The sequence below is a fragment of the Dermacentor albipictus genome, chromosome 1 (genome assembly GCF_038994185.2).
Source record: "Dermacentor albipictus isolate Rhodes 1998 colony chromosome 1, USDA_Dalb.pri_finalv2, whole genome shotgun sequence".
In the NCBI taxonomy this organism is placed as follows: domain Eukaryota; kingdom Metazoa; phylum Arthropoda; class Arachnida; order Ixodida; family Ixodidae; genus Dermacentor; species Dermacentor albipictus.
This window is the reverse complement of record NC_091821.1, coordinates 478,283,847-478,300,159: the sequence shown is the minus strand read 5'-3', so window position 1 is coordinate 478,300,159 and position 16,313 is coordinate 478,283,847. Positions and strand designations below refer to the sequence as shown.

General features: G+C 49.2%; 1 protein-coding gene across 1 annotated transcript in view; it reads left to right on the top strand.

Annotated features, from left to right (window-relative positions):
• The window catches only part of LOC139054861 (uncharacterized), a 127,123-nt gene that overhangs the window by 72,976 nt on the left and 37,834 nt on the right, over positions 1-16,313 (top strand). The window contains exons 11-12 of the mRNA XM_070532529.1: positions 1,281-1,379; positions 8,667-8,781. Coding sequence (XP_070388630.1) covers positions 1,281-1,379; positions 8,667-8,781 — 214 coding nt within the window. The remainder of the gene's footprint in view (positions 1-1,280; positions 1,380-8,666; positions 8,782-16,313) is intronic.

The window sequence follows — 16,313 nt, the reverse complement described above, 5'->3', positions numbered from 1 at the left end:
AAAGTTGGAAAAGAATGGAAAGAGGGAAAACTCCTTTGTCTCTCTTCTGTCTTCGGAACTTCATTCCAGGCTTGAAGGTTTGAGGAGCATGTACAGCTGTGCATGTGGCACAGTGCCGTCACGTGAAACTCGCAACCCCATATTATGCAGATTGTTTCTCTGTCTTGAGATCCCAAACGAGGAAAACTTTCACCTACAGGCACATGTTTTCTGGGGCACGTGCTTTTGAGTACCACTCTCCTACCTGTTCATGTATGCAGCAGAAAGCTATTTTCATTACCTCTCATATTGCATTGAATGAGGCAGAGATGCTCAAACTGCTTTCTAATACCATTGGTTCCATGCATCAAGATACTTGCTGGCGCCCAAGGAAGCTATGGCGTGCTCTACAGGACGAATTTCACAAGGCACCATAGCACATTTGTAATGGCTTGCTCACGCCAGACGTCACACCCAGCGGGGATTGAATTCCCAGTCGTGGGCTACCTCGGCAAGGAGAAAGCCCACAAGGTGGCAGCAAAGTTTTGTTTCATATTTTTCCAACTGCCTTCAAGGCACATTCCACTTGTAAGACATGTGGAGGGTCTGAAACTATTTCTAAGGGGACGGAAGGTTAAGATCAAGGAAATTCAAAGCAGGCATACTTCTGCAAATGACCAAGCCATGTCAAAAAACCTCAGCAGAGGCAACGTAATGCTGATTTATAAGCTCCGTGCCAGTGCCACACTGGCTGAAAGCCTCACCACCAAGTGGGCAGCTTTCAAAGCAAATAAACAGCAGCTGACGAACTCCGACGACACTGTCACTTCACCCAGAGTTGCCTGCCTGCTGCAGATGTAGAGATGGCACACTAGACCTGTAACATCTGTTCTGGTTTTGCTCAATGCTGAACCCGATCAGGGACAAGCACAAAGGAAAGCACCGTACACTGGATGGGCTCTTAGGTCTGCTGTCCTGCCCAACCAGACCTCGATGTCTTCTGGCTTTTCGCTAGAGGGAGTGAATCTCCTTGCCTATCTCTTCTCTCCCCCTCTAGCATGCCATCAGCCAATTCTTTGGAGAAGTTTTATTCATTGATCTTTTTTTTTTTATTCACACAGGCTCATACTCTTTAAATCATTATACTGACCGGTAGTTTGGTATGAAAGCATCAAGTAAGCAGTTTATTTTACCATAAGGCATGTTACAAAGCTGATAATGAAAATTTCACTATTCAAACGTCTTGCTTTTAGGCGTGCTGGCAGTATCACTAAGCAGTACTACTGCACCTTTTGATGCAGCCACAAGGAGACGTGTGGTACGACCTGTGGGAGCTGACACCAGGTGGGAAACGTGTGCTGCTGCGGCATCAGGCATGGAATGACACCGATGGACAACTGGTAAGTTAGCAGAGTGCAGACTTCAGAGACTGTTTTCCTAATGCATGAGTGCACTTCTGTGCACTGCATATTAGCCCAACTAATGGCAGTGCCGGTTGTTGTTCATAGCAAGACAAAGTGCTAGCTGCACATGCTAGGGCTTCACTCTTTCAAATGGTTTCATTACGCAAACTACTGAACTACGTGGCCTCAATTGTAATGCACACCCGTTTGCCATGAGCTAAAAAAAAAAAGTCCTTTAGAGCACCGTGCATCTAATTCTTTCATACAGAAATACAACTTTCTCTTACAGTGAAACCTCGATATAATGAAGTCGGTGAAATCGGCAAATTGCTTCGTTACATCAAAATTTCGATTTATTGAAATTCGACCTTTTATGCAAGTAAGTACAGTCGCCAATCTATCTTTCTTACAGGGAAAGGGGCCTCAGTATTTTCCAAATTATCGGACAATCGCAAAAAGTAAATTTGAATGAGAAAACAATTTCTTTTGTTGAATTTGGGAGTCAGCGATGAATGATCTACCGTATTTACGCGATTATAAGTCGACTTGAACGTAAGTCAACACCCCATATCGTCTGACAGGAAAAAAAAAAGAGCATACCCGAGGACGCATTTGATAAAGAAAATTTATTAGCAGCTGACATGGTCACTGAACTACTCATCTTCACTAGTGCTGCCATCGTCATCGTTGCTATGGTCACACAGTGCGTCGTCGTCCAGTGAAATTTCACATTTGGCAAACGACCGCACCACGACATCTTGTGGAACAGCAGCCCACGCTGAATGCACCCAACCACACGCAGCCGTCAGGGAGGCTCTTTTGACAGGTCTGGTTGGAGTAATTTCCTGGTCTTCTACCGCCAGCCACTCGTACTCACGGCGGAGCAGGTCCTTGAAAGGCGAAGATCCGGGCTTGTTTCATGACCATGTCGCACTTCACTGGCAGAGACCGATCACACATTTCAGCGACGTACGCCGCAAGCTTAGCCTGCAGCTCTGGAAGGCGTCCAAGCTTTGGCACGTGCGTAATTTCTCACTTGCCGTCACAGGTGAAAATTTAGCTTCGCTGCAGTCGCCACTCTTGCACCACCCGTTCAGGAACATCGAACTTGCGGCACGCAGCGCAGTGATTTGTTTCTTCGGAGTAAGGGATAGCAGCCCTCTTGAACGCTGCTGTGAACAAGTGCCGAATGATTAGTGGGCCTGGAGCACTTATCACGACTGAGGAAGCATAGAAGAAGCACGTAGCCGGCAGTCAAGTAAAACGCGTCAAACCAATGCCTTTCGTCAAACTATAGAGAAAGCTAAGCGCAACAGGGAAAGAAAAACCCGCGAGCGGTGTCTGCTATTCCATAAACTAACAATACTCCCCGCAAGCGCCGCTGTTCTGAGGGTTCCACCAGAAATGGAACAGCGGCGCTTCCATCAGCTATCGACCTCCCCCCCCCCCCCCCCCCACCATGAGTGTTGTGTGCACTGTAAAACTGTCAAACATGTTGAAAAACCCTTCTGAAAAGTGAACAAACACGTGGGGTTGCGAAAAGCTATGGGGAAGGCCATAGAGCAAACATAAAATTGTAACCACGTTGTAGCTCCTGTTGGTCTCACTTTTTTGGCGGTGCTATGTTTTGGTTTTGATTGTAAGTCGACCCCCCCACTTCAGATTTTCAAATTAAAAAAAAGTGGTTGACTTACAATCGGGTAAATACGATAGATTCATGCCACGTTGATGATATCTTCAGATCGGCAGTACGTGTTAAGCAAAGCCAGGCACGTTTTCATGCGCAATCCGCCCAAACAGCCGATAGTTTTGCCCGCGCTGGGATGACGCTATCATGAAAAACCCCGGCAGCGGAGAGTGAATGCTTCATCTGATTCTCGCTCTAATTAGTCACTGCAACTCTAGATTGTGCAACCTCTAATACTAATGCGTGGGACAATAGCTTACATGATGGCACGCCGTGGGAAGATAGTTTACATGATGGCATGCCGTTTCGGCACGCCCACTCTTTGCGCACCTGGCAGATTACCACTAAAGAAGGTGCGTGGCTGCGTATTTGTTCTACCGCACTTACACCCATGCACAGTTACGTCTAGAATGCACGCCAGAAACTGAGGCGTGTGTCAACTTGTCCCCCACTCCACCTCCTCTCCCCCCTGGCCCCTCGTGCACGCTTGTCCCGTTACCACAGGCTCGCTCGCTCCCCTCGCCTCTTTCCCTTTGCTCATGTGCAAAGGCGGCACTCGTGAAGCCACCAGATTTCTTTCTCACCCTCGCACACTTTCACTTGCACCTAAAGCATGCAGTACGTCGGGCACGGTGGCATCTTATTGCAGTTGGACTTTATATGGAACACGATGCAGCTCCACTTCCGTGGTCGCTCTTGTCGTGCGGTGTGTTATTTGAGAGGTGTGTTTGCGAACAGCTGCTTGTAATTCAATCTTTTCACCATCTGTATCCCTAGAAGTTTCCGTTTATATTCTCGGTATTAGCTTGTGGTGGCAGTGAAATTTCGTTATGTTGAAATCGCATACAAACACACTTCCTTATATTGAGTTTCTAAATACACAATGTTCTATGGACAAGAGGTTAAAAAAAGGTTAAATACTTTGTTATATCGAGAATGCCATTATATTGAAGTTTGTTATAGTGGGGTCTAAGAGTATTTGGAAAAACAAAGATTTACTCCCAATGGACTGAAGTTGTGATGAATAAAATAAGTCGTAGTTTTGCCCAAAAGGGAAAGCATCGATTGTGATAGCAAATTAGTAGACAGCTATAGGAAGTGAGGATAGTAATTTTATCGGCCGTATAAGCTTGTAAATATTTGCTTACTAGCTTAACTAACAAGCATGGTGTCACGCACACACAAGCAAGCATAGACATGTCTCACTTGATGACTGTGGAAACTCACTATCAAAACGCTGCAATGAGGAAGTGCATTAGCAGGAGTGAGCGAATTGACCTTCGTGTTGCCTCTCACTTCAACGCGAACTAAGTGATGAGAACACAGCGCAGTGCGTCTTGACTCTGTCTCCATTGCAGATCGCTTTGAAGATAAGGGCTGTGCTGTATGCAGCAGCCACCGGAGTAGAATGCCTCTCCTTCTGTTTGCACCAGTCCCACACGCAAGTTTCAGGAACTCCGAACGCCTGTGATGTGGCATAATTTTCGTTGGTCTACACGCACGTTATCACTTTCCTTTTAATTGAGGCAGCATGATTAACTCTCGGAGCACACGGAGGAAGTTACGGCAGCTCTAAAAAACTGTTCTTTAGGCTCGAAGTGTGTACGAGGTGGCCATGTAAAATGCCAATGGCATATGGTGATGCAGATTTAAGGTCATACTCGATTCTAATGTGCACATAATTTTTGGACCCTTTTTATTGCTAAGGAAGAGCGTTCTAGATTTGAGTAAATACAGTAAGTCTACATTTTTGATGTCGTAATACAGTCAAACCTCATCAATACGTAGTCAGCCGGGAACAACATTTAAGTACGCAATAAACAATATATGAATTTACTGCCAATGGCAGTTAGAAGCTACTTACCGGCTGGAAAAGAACTATGTCACGATGCTCTCAAACACACACTCAGACAGGCTTTATTTGTGGGTAGGCCCCAAGAAATCGGTGTCTTCACTTGCCGCCGTGGTGGCTTTACCTAGACATCTTCGAACTAGGTCGAGGCCTCAAGCGAGTTTGTCCACGAGGCCCCACTTTTCTGCGAAAGCTCGCATGACGCCTAAAGCATGCGCCGCATCAAATAATGAAGGGCTGTTGTCCACTTCCACATCGTTGCTGTCGTCATTACTTTCGCTTGAATATGGGCGAGGTGCGACGGCGGCAACAACGTTGCTATCAGGAAACTCTGCATATTAACAGCGTTGACTTCTCAATAACATAAACACGACACCCCGCAGCAAAGATCGTTGAACACCACGACAACACCACAACCTCAAACACTGGCGGAGTGAAGAAAAAAAATTAATGCAGGAACTTCTCTGAGAGTTGTCTAAGGATGCGTAAGCATCGTGCCACTTGCTCATCTCCACGCAGCCCGGTGTCATTATCAACGTTATGAAACTTGATCTGCCCAGTACAAACGAGAGCACTGCAGCGACACGAACTGGTGCAGACAGCGGCGCAAGGTACATTGAGGATGCAAGCAAAGTGCTGCAGGTGGTGGCGTCCGGTGTGCTGATGACGTTCTGGTCATTATAAGCCGTTATTGCTCATTAGCGCCTTATCCATCCTCATCGAACCTTTATGGTCCATGATGAAACATACACTGGCGGCACCTGCGTATATGGCACACCCGCACGGACTGTATCTTGAAAATTATCTGCGATACGGACAGAGAGTGCCGACTGCTAATAGCTCCGCGCGCTGCATTTTTGCTACTGCGCGCTGAAGATAGACGTGCGGGCCCGTAGCTTGAAAGCAGTCTGCAAAAGTGGCTGGGTGTGGCTTGTGCTGAGAGCTTCGTCAACGCTGTGTTCTTGCCACTTCGTTCGCATTGAAGCAACAGGCAGCGTGAAGGTACAGGCGCTTGCTGCTGCGGGCTTTATCTTAAATGTGGTCGTCTTATGGGACAGACGGACGGAGGAACATTTTTCTAGTTGGGTAAGTATAGAAATGCCTATACATAAAAAAAAAGATGTGCTTGCATGGTTACTACTTGATTGGGTTCGATGGCGACAGCGAATTAGCACCCCTACTAGCAGCGACCCTGGCAGCTTCTTCGCGTTACTGGACGCTAATCTCAAAGGCCATGCTTTTGTGCGCTGCAGTTGGCAACAGCTGTACAAGCAGAAACCACGTCATGGTGGCCATGCTTAACGTCACTATCGCTGGCGGCTGTTGTCCAGGTTTCGCAACTTGAGAATCAGTGCAAATGAAATTTTGACAATTTTGTGCCTGTGCATGTAGAACAAGAAAGAAAATAATACGCACTATTCTTTTGATATCATTGAGCGACTACGGTTTAAGCGGTCAGCCAATACATGGGGTTCAATGGCAGCTGGGTGGGGAAATCTTCGTAACTATGTGTTAAACTGCAATTACACATTAAGCTGGTACGCATTAATAAGGTTTGACTGTATAAAGGCAAACTGTGCTTCTGCATGCTGTTAGCAAAAATGATCACGCCACCATTAGTTGGGCATGTTGCCCCACAGGAAAGCTGGCTTTACAATTATGAAAAGGGGATCTATTAGGCAATTAATGAAAACGGTGGTTCTTCAACAGGACAAGGAGGCAGACACACAGAAGTTTCTCGGGTTATTTCAGCTGCTTTCTGTGCCATTATATAAAGTTGAACCCATTTCTAATAAACTCAATAGTTCTGCGAAAAGGGGTTGTTGTATCGGTAGTTCGTTATACGTGACGTTGTCTTTCAAAACGTGCAGACATTAACGACACTCAAGCTGGTGTTGACAGTTACAATTTGACACCACTTTGGTTAGAAAATTGTATTCAGTATTCTGATTTCAGTATTCTGATTTTTGTTTCTGGCACTTTCCTGCTTCTAGTTGCAGGTTTCCGTTAAATAAGCTCGATCAAAAAAAAAAAAAAGCGAAATGTGGCATCATAGCTCTTTCAAGACGGTGCCGGGCTGTGTTCGCTAACCTGCTATTTTGTCACTACAAGGGCAGCCCCCACCACTTCTTTGAGAGCTTGTGGTATGTATTTTACTATCAGCGGTACACGAGTGAATTCTGTGTATGATGGTGAAGGCTTTTAGTTGGTTGGAAGGGGAAACCACTGTGGCATGCCGGAATTTCACAAACGTTTTGCCATTACGGCTGTGGCATCAGCCGCATGTACGCTGAGAGCCGGAAAGTTAGGTTTCTTATGCCGCTTTGGGTAAAAAAGAATAAAGTTTGAAACACAGAATGTCGCCATGAAACGTTATCAGCAACGACGTAAATGAAGCGTCAACAAACTGTGATCTCCTGATAATGGTGTAGTAACCGCCAACTCTTTGCGTGGCATTAGCACACCGGGCCGCATTCACACCAACTTGCGTCACATAAATATTAACAACGATAAGATAATAATGCTTGTGTGGCCGTTGATTTAATTTAGTGCACAGTGCACACAGTGTCAATCGAAGAACTGCACAAAAAACGGCAGTGCCTCTGTTGTGGCCTCTGAGATCACACCGGAGCGTGCACCACTGCTATGTTAGGGGCCATCGCCGTCGTACGCTGCAGTGCCTCACCCTGAAGCGAGTCCAAGACCTGGCTTGAAAGCATGGTTAGCCTAGCAAAGCGAATGACTTTCCTCGCAGCTTCTGAAATCCGTGCACGGTGCTCGTTGATCTCGGCAGTCAAATCTTTGTCGTAGTTGGGCTGGAGTAGGTTCCCACTTGTGCGCTTTTGGAACTTCGCACGCACGCTCCTTTTACCACAACTAGGTTTAAAGTGTTGGTTGTAACATTATGGCGCTTGTGAAAATTTGTGTTTTATACATATATGGATGCAGTTTCAATAATCAAGGTCGGAAAATTGGATATGCAGTGAAATGTGATCGTTATAACTGATCAGTCATTATATCTGGCATCATTACAAGTGGTTTCGACTGTATGCTGGCTTTTTTATGCCAATTCTGATGAATTGTGCCTTTCGGGCTCTTTTCTTACCTGGGGTCATTGAGTCTCATGTGCACCATTTTTGACCTGCCCAACTACTTACCTAGTGTGTGTAGTGCATTGCAATATTAGTGAACTTTCGAGGTCTTGAATTAGTTTGTTGAGGCAGTCCAGTACGCTCTGTTTATTTTTATTTCTGTGTCTTTTGCCAGAATTTTGATGAGATTTTGAAGCAGTAAATTTGGAGAGACTGGTAGAAAAATTTTTTAATTCTGTTGGTGTATCTTTTTTTTAGAAAAGGTGACCGATTAGTGGAGAAAGTTGTGGTTGATGGTATTCCGATATGATGCTGCATGCTTTTATTTTGACAATACGTATTGTTGCACCTGATAATAGCCTTGTTGACTATGGATTCCAGCAAGATTTTGGACATGCTTTGTGATTTCAGTGGATGATAATGGATTCAAATTGAATGGACAGACGGTGGAACAGTACATCATCATGCAGTCATGATCGCAACAGTAGTGCGTGTCCTTGTAAAAGCGTGTTGTGCACAAATGAAGCTGCATGCTGTTTAGTGCTCTAGTGTATAATCTAATCATCTAGCTTGACTTGCTTTGTATTTAATGAGCGACCAGAGGTGGTGTCATTTTCTCACGTTTCTTTTTCTTTTTTTTTTTTTGTTCCCAGTGCACGGTGATGGTCAAGTCCGAGTACCAGTCGCTACTTGGGGCAGAGGCTCTTAGCGCACTTGAGCAGATCCAGCAGATGGCAAGGCTGTCACTTTTTCCTCGATTGCTGAGAGGTGAGGTTAACACAACTCTGCGTCCTGTGTAAAATGGTATTCTGCAGCTGTACAGAAAGACTTCGTTAACTGGAAAACCGGAAAAAAAAATTGAAGATAAGTGGACTTTCAAGATAAGCGCACCACAAAAATAGAAGCCTGCTGGTTGCGCTTAGACCACACGGTTCATCCTAATGCCATACTTGAAGCCAGTCATCCAAGCATAACCTGATGCTGCTAACTTCTGAATCGCAATGAATTCTGGGCACTCTCACTTCGAAAACCGAAACTGAACTGCTGTGGAGTGCAATTATGGCGCCTTTAGCAGATGCCCATATGAGATGGGGCATTTGCGCCTCACGATCACATGAGCATGAAGGAAGCGTTGTTATCAAGCCGTGGTTGGGGCAGTATTCTTGGGCAATCACTTTTGGAGATTTTTTCAATTTTGCAAGATTTTGCATGACTTGGGATTGGACACAGCGAAGTAAACGGCTGACAACATTCTTGGCATGGTGGGAAGATAGTGAGCTTGGCACAGCACCAATAATGCTATAAAAGAATATATATATATATATATATATATATATATATATATATAATCTTATAAAGGAGGTTTATTGGGGTTCATAGTGATTGCCGGTTCTACGATGCACCGAGCACAGTCCCCGAGCTCGAGCCTCTGCTGCGCGCTTGATGCTGCTGACTGCGCCCACGTTCGTCATCTTCCTTACAATGGCCCCGCGGAAATAAAGGAGCCATCTGTTACGTTTCGCCTATGACGCGCGGTGTAGCCGGCGCGAATTCAACGGACGCCGGGGCTTCGTTCAAAGCGGCGGACATTTTGGCCCGTTCGGAGCGGCCGCGACGCATCCCCGGCCGAGCGCGTCCCGGCATGTTCAGTGCCACGTGTCTTTGTGTGTGCGTGTGTGTGTGTGCCCACGCTTGTCAAAGCGCGGCAGCTGGGGAGAGGAGCTCCCCCAGTGTGAAGCGAGGAGGTCTGACCGGCGCCGGCCCGGCTGATGCGTCACCTCCTTGTCTCTACATGTCTGTCAGTCCGTCCGTGCCTCGCTGTCACGTGGTGTCATCTCGTGACCTTCCTTCTTGCCCGCGACGCCAAGAGTATAAGAGCAGCTGCCCCCGGACGCCAGGAGAGAGGCTCCGATTTCTTCTGTTGAGTAACGTGCTCTCCCGTCTCTCTACTTCGGTCGACCTGACCGCCCGCTCTTTGCGATGCTAGAATAAACAAGTTGTTCTGTTAGCAGTCGCCTCATGCTTTGCTGGGACCTTCGGATGCTTCCAGTGTGCCCCAGGCCGCCAGGCCAACGCTACCCTTGGGGCTTGCGACCCATTTGCAACAACGGGCGCCAACGGTCCGGTTGCAACAACGGGTGTCAGCACTGAGGTTCCGACAGCTGGTGGCAGCGCTGAGATTCCAACAGCCGGTGCCATCGGTGCGGTTCAAACACATCCTGGCGACTTAGTTTTCTGGAAGGACGGTAGAATTGTGATACGACTTGAGACGCTGAACGTGAACGACTTCGCGGTTACGACGTCGCATGTCGGACGGTGACGTTAGCAGCTCAACTAGGTAATTAACGGGTGATGTTCTCTTGTGAACGTGGTATGGACCGTCGTACTTCGGAAGGAGTTTCGAAGCGAGCCCAGGCGTGCGGTGTGGCACTAACAACCAGGCGAGAGCAGCCGGGAGAAAAGTGGGAGTCGAGTTCGGGGCATTGTGAACGGCTTTTTGGCGGTTCCGGTCGTCCGAGGTGAATTGGCGGGCAAGCTGGCGGCATACCTCTGCTTGTCTGGCGGCTTCCGAGATCGGCAGGCATTCGGATGGGTCCGGCTGGTAGGGCAGTATGCTATCGATGGTGTGCGAAGGATGACGGCCGTAAAGAAGGTAAAAAGATGAGAATCTGGTAGTTGCCTGAGTCGCAGTGTTGTAGGCGTAGGTGACAAACGGAAGAACTAGGTCCCAATTAGAGTGATCAGGTGAGACATACATGGTGAGCATGTCACCAAGAGTTCGATTGAAGCGTTCCATGGTACCGTTAGTCTGAGGGTGATAGGCAGTGCATTTACGATGAACAATTGCGCATTCAGCAAGCAGTTGTTCGATGACTTCAGATAAGAAGACGCGTGCTCTATCACTTAAAAGTTCATGTGGACCTCCATGACGAAGGAGGGCCATTGTAGCAACCGTAGCATAAGTGACTCGTGTAGTCACGACATCCTGCTGGTGAACAGCCGGCAGCACTTCCGCGACGTCTTCATGGATCACGTTACGGATATGAGACGGCAAAGTGCTGGCAGACTCCCGAGTGACGGACACCAGAAATAGCTGTCGTGCGACTTCTTCGCGGACAAAATCCTTGATTTGCGTTATCAGGGAGGCTTGCTCTGGGCCGGTGGTAAGGCTGCAGAGTGATGCCGCATTTGGTGTGGGATGTCGCCTTGTCAGAGCTCGCTGCTTACGCAATTCATCATAGCTCTGGCACAAGCTGATGACGTCGCCAACAGTGCGCGGGTCCTTGGCCAGAAGCATTTGGAATGCGTCATCGTCGATTCCCTTCATGACGTGCTTGATCTTTTTCGCTTCCGTCATGGCAGCGTTCACGCGCCTGCACAAATCGAGAACGTCTTCTATATAGCTGGTGAATGTCTCACCCGTGTCCTGTGCGCGTGTACGCAAACGCTGCTCGGCTTGGAGTGTCCTGACGGTGGGTCGGTCAAATACTTCTGTAATCGACGTCTTGAGCGCCAACCACGTTCGGATATCCCTTCCATGATTTCTGAACCAGAGACTGGCCACGCCCTCGAGGTAGAATGATACGTAAGCCAGCTTGTCCGAGTAATTCCATTTGTTGTGAACGCTCACCCGTTCGTAGGACGACAGCCACTCTTCCACGTCGTTGTCGTCGGTTCCACTGAAGATGGGAGGCTCCTGCTGGCGAACGGTGCCAGCGCAAGGGACGGGTGGCGATGGAAGAGTCTGCTGGTCGGCGTCCGGCATGGCAGAGGGTAGCGTCCGAGAACGGAGTTCCAGGATGGTAGAGTAGAGCGTTACCCCGCACCTCCACCACTTATAAAGGAGGTTTATTGGGGTTCGTAGTGACCGCTGGCTCTATGATGCATCGAGCACAGTCCCCGAGCTCGAGCCTCTGCTGCGCGCTTGATGCTGCTGATGCTGCTGACTGCGTGCATGTTCGTCATCTTCCTTACAATATATATATATATATATATATATATATATATATATATATATATATATATATATATATATATATATATATATATATATATATATATATATATATATATGTAAATAAATAAATTTTCTATTGCGAAGGCAGTGGTGCATTGGGTTTTGCAAGTGCATGCTCTACCAGGCAAGTGCCACCTAACAAAGGAGGCACACCTCTTCCTTCTTTCTCCCTTTTTTCTGCTCTCGTATCAGCTATGCGTGTAGAGAACTGTAACCTCCGTACTCATGGGGATGCAACACAGCCCCACTTTACCCGCCGTGGTTGCTCTGTGTCTATGGTGTTAGGCTGCTCTGCACAAATTCACGGGATCGAATGTTGGCCACAGTGGCCATATTTCGATGGGGGCTAAATGCGAAAACACCCGTGTACATAGATTTAGGTGCACGTTAAAGAATCCCAGGTGGTCGAAATTTCCGGAGTCCTTCACTACGGTGTGCCTCATAATCGGAAAGTGGTTTTGGTCCGTAAAACCCTATAATTTAATTAAGTTAACCGTCCCACTTTCCAAATGGTGTCATCTACGTGTGGTTGCACTTTGGAATAGTTCAGGTGTCAACCTCGAGCAAGACAGTTGCGGTGTCTACGACAAGGAATGTGAAAAAAAAAATAATAATGGTACTCTTTATAGGCGACATGAAGGTTCTTTGTGGGTGGTTTCGTCAGCATCTCTCTTGCACGCGCCACTCTATAAATGGTGCTGCGGTGGTACGCGGTGGCAGCATCTATGGAAAATAGCAACAATGCAGGCCGACAGCCAGCAGTGTCATTTTCGTGGATAGCTCATGCGGTGACAACTGATAAATTGATGGGAAAACTGCAGATGAGTTGCAACAAATGATAGAGGACCTTAACAGAGAGAGTGTAAGAGGGGGGTTGAAGATTAATATGCGGAAGACAAAGATAATGATGAATAGCCGGGCAAAAAAGCAAGAATTCAGGATCGCCAGTCAGCCTTTCGAGTCTGTGAAGGAGTACATTTACCTAGGTCAATTATTCACAGGGAACCCTGATCATGAGAAGGAAATTCATAGATGAATAAAAATGGGTTGGGAAGACGACGACGACGAACGTGCCAGTAGGCGGCGAAGACCAGCTCCCGCTTCTGAAAATGATTTCGGTCATTTAATTTGAGCCCAGTTCGACTATTTTAGTGCCAACGGACTCTTTAAGTTGTGGCGATCCCGTAGACACCCGACTCTTGAAGGTGGGTGGCCTTGTTGCGATATTATCGGCCTTTTCCGTCCAGGCTACGCCGCTGCAACGCAAACCCTTGCCGCGCTTGTGTTAGCGCGGCGAAGTGCTGCTGCGGCGCCAGCTCTTCTCGTCAGTGTCTGCCGTGATGGAATGCGAAGTGGAAGGGGAGCTTCTGACTCCCGAGGAATTTTCCAAGGATCTCGGATGGCAAACAGTTGCTGCCAGGCGCTCCGGAGCCAAATCGGCGCCCGTCGAGCGAGTTGGTGCCATTTCTACCGGCGCTAAGCCAAATGACAACGCGATCGCAAAGGGTCACCGAGACCGCAGCAGCGCTAAAGCCAAAATTATTCGGGGTGGAAGGATGCCTCCGTTGCCCAAAGAAGACGCGAAGATCATCGTCAGGCCGAAGGGAGGTCTGAACATCAGCAAGGTGGGGCCGACAGTTGTGGCCGAGGCCATATGGAACGCAGTCGGTTTCGACCAGGCGAAGCGGGACTCGGACACCATGTGCCCGAATTTCCAACAAAATATCATGGTCATCAGCACCCCCAGCAGAGAAAATGCGACCCTCTACGTCAGGGTCGAGTGCATCGCTGTTGGCGGCCAGCAGCACGAGGTGAATGCGTACGAGGCAGCGCCCAACTCTACGTGCAAAGGCGTCATCCGCGGCATCGCACCGAGTGAAGGCCCGGAGGAGCTAGATCGCAAGATTGTCAACTCGAAGAACCCGCTGGCCTTGGGAGCCAAACGAATCAAGAGCACGGGCACCGTGGTTGTGGTCTTCGACGGCTACAAGGTGCCAAACTACGTGTCGTACGGTGGAACACTTGTCAGGTGTGCATTATATAAGAAGCAAGTGGAGGTGTGCTACGCCTGTGGCCGCCTCGGGCATCGAGCGGACGTCTGCCCCTCGCCGGACGAAACTATGTGCAGGGGATGCGGCATCGCCAACCCGGACGAACAACACAAGTGCGACCCCAAATGCAGGCTGTGCGGAGGCCGACACTTCACCGCTGCCAAGGAATGCAAGCAGAGGTACCAGACGCCGTACCTCGTCAGACGCAGGCGCGGGGACCGATCCCGAGCCAATAGAAGCAAGTCTCCGGCCCTCGCCATGGGCGAGCGACAACTCCCGGCCGCCGCCGGTCGCTCCGCGGCTCGCGGGAGCTCTAGATCCAGGAGCCCCTCTCCGCCTTCCGGACGCCGTTCCAGGTCCAGGGGAAGATCCCGGTCCAGGGGCAGATATATGTCCAGGGGCAGATCCGGAAGCCGCTCCAGGAGCCGCTCTGTCTCGAGGGCCCGGTATGAGTCCAGTGCCGGCCAGCAGAGGAAGAGAAAGTCGACGCTATCGTGGGCAGATATGGTTGCTGGCGGCGCCCACGCGAGATCCTACCGGGGCCCACGCGACCCGCTTCCAGAGCAATCCAGGGACGCCGAGGTAGCGCGCCTTATGAAGGAAAACGCGGACTTAAAAGAAATGATCAGAAAGATGGCTAGTGAAATGGTAGAGATTAAGAAATTGGTAATCAGTCAGAATGCTACATCCAACGCGTCGGCGCCGACCGCCACAGAAGCACCAGTTCCGGCCTGCGACTCGGCCGGCGCCGCCAAGCGTAGGGCAGTTTCCAGTAAGGACGACTCAGACTCGCAAACTTATGAGATCAAAGGCATGCTGGCTACGCTCACTAAGAGTGTGCAGCAGTTACAACAAGGCTTAACACAGGTGCAAGTCGCCCTTGGAGACCCGCGGAGAGGCCTAGGCGCGCTGGCCGATCGCATGGACGCCCTCGAGCGTCTGGTGATCCCGAATAATAATACGTCCGTAACTCCGATGCAGGTTGTTGTTCCGAACGCGTCGGGGACTCAGATCAGGGCTGCGAGCACATCGGCACGTCAGAGTGGGGGGAACTTCTTGCGTGCACCTGTGCTTACAGCGGGTACCCCAGACACTTTATCTAATCATGGATAGTTCCAAAGAGGAGTTCAAAATTTGGCAGTGGAACTGCAGGGGGTACTCCAATAAGAGGGCCCCTTTGCAGCAATATTTAAGATCGCTACCTAACAAACCGCAAGTAATAGCATTACAGGAAACCCTCGTCTCTGCCGCATCCCTCTCTGGTTATCGTGCCGTCTCTGTGCAGGGCGAAGGTCGGGGAGTGTGCACGTTAATTGACAGGAGGCTTACACACTTGTCTCACGACCTGAAGCTGGCGAGTTGCAAGGTCGAATACGTCATGTCGGAGGTTCTGCTCAACACGAGACAGCGCAACCAGCGAAGAAACAGCGTGTTTATTCTCAACATCTACAGCAATCCTAGGCACTCGCAACAGCAGTTCAAAACGATACTCAAGAAGTCCGTCGACCTGGCCGGCACCCATCCCTTGGTCGTCGTCGGAGATTTCAACGCACCGTACGGCGTGTGGGGGTACGTCTACGACACGAGCAAGGGCCGGAGTCTGTGGCAGAACGCCAACGAAATGGACCTCACGCTCATCACGGACAAGGCGTTCCCCACCCGAATCGGCAACTCGGTGAGCCGGGACACCACCCCCGATCTGGCGTTCGTGAAGAACGTCGAGGAAGCCGAGTGGAGCAACACCGCAATAAATTTTGGCAGCGACCATTATGTGCTCGAGACCCGCTTCGAAGTCACCCGAAGTAAATCCAGGGAATTCACTGTCACGGACTGGGACCTTTTTCGCAAGCTCCGCGGCAACGACAGCGCACCCGTCCCCAAAGACCTGGAAGATTGGTGCGAGCGAATCAAGAGTGACGCCGAGTCATCCACTAAGAAGATCGTCAGCGACCTGGAGGTAGAAAAGATGGACAGTAGGCTGGCCCATCTGATCGAGGCCAAGCAGGCGCTGCTTCTAAGATGGAAGGGACAAAGGTTTAACCGAAGATTGAGGAAAAAGATCTCCGAGCTTAACAAGGCCATCGAAGATCACTGTCGGACCCTCGGCAAGCAGCAATGGGACGAGGTCTGTGACTCGATAGACGGGCAGATGCGTAACGGCAAGTCCTGGGGCATGCTTAAACATCTGCTCGACGAGGGCAGCACCAGATCCAGTCAGAGACACACGCTCG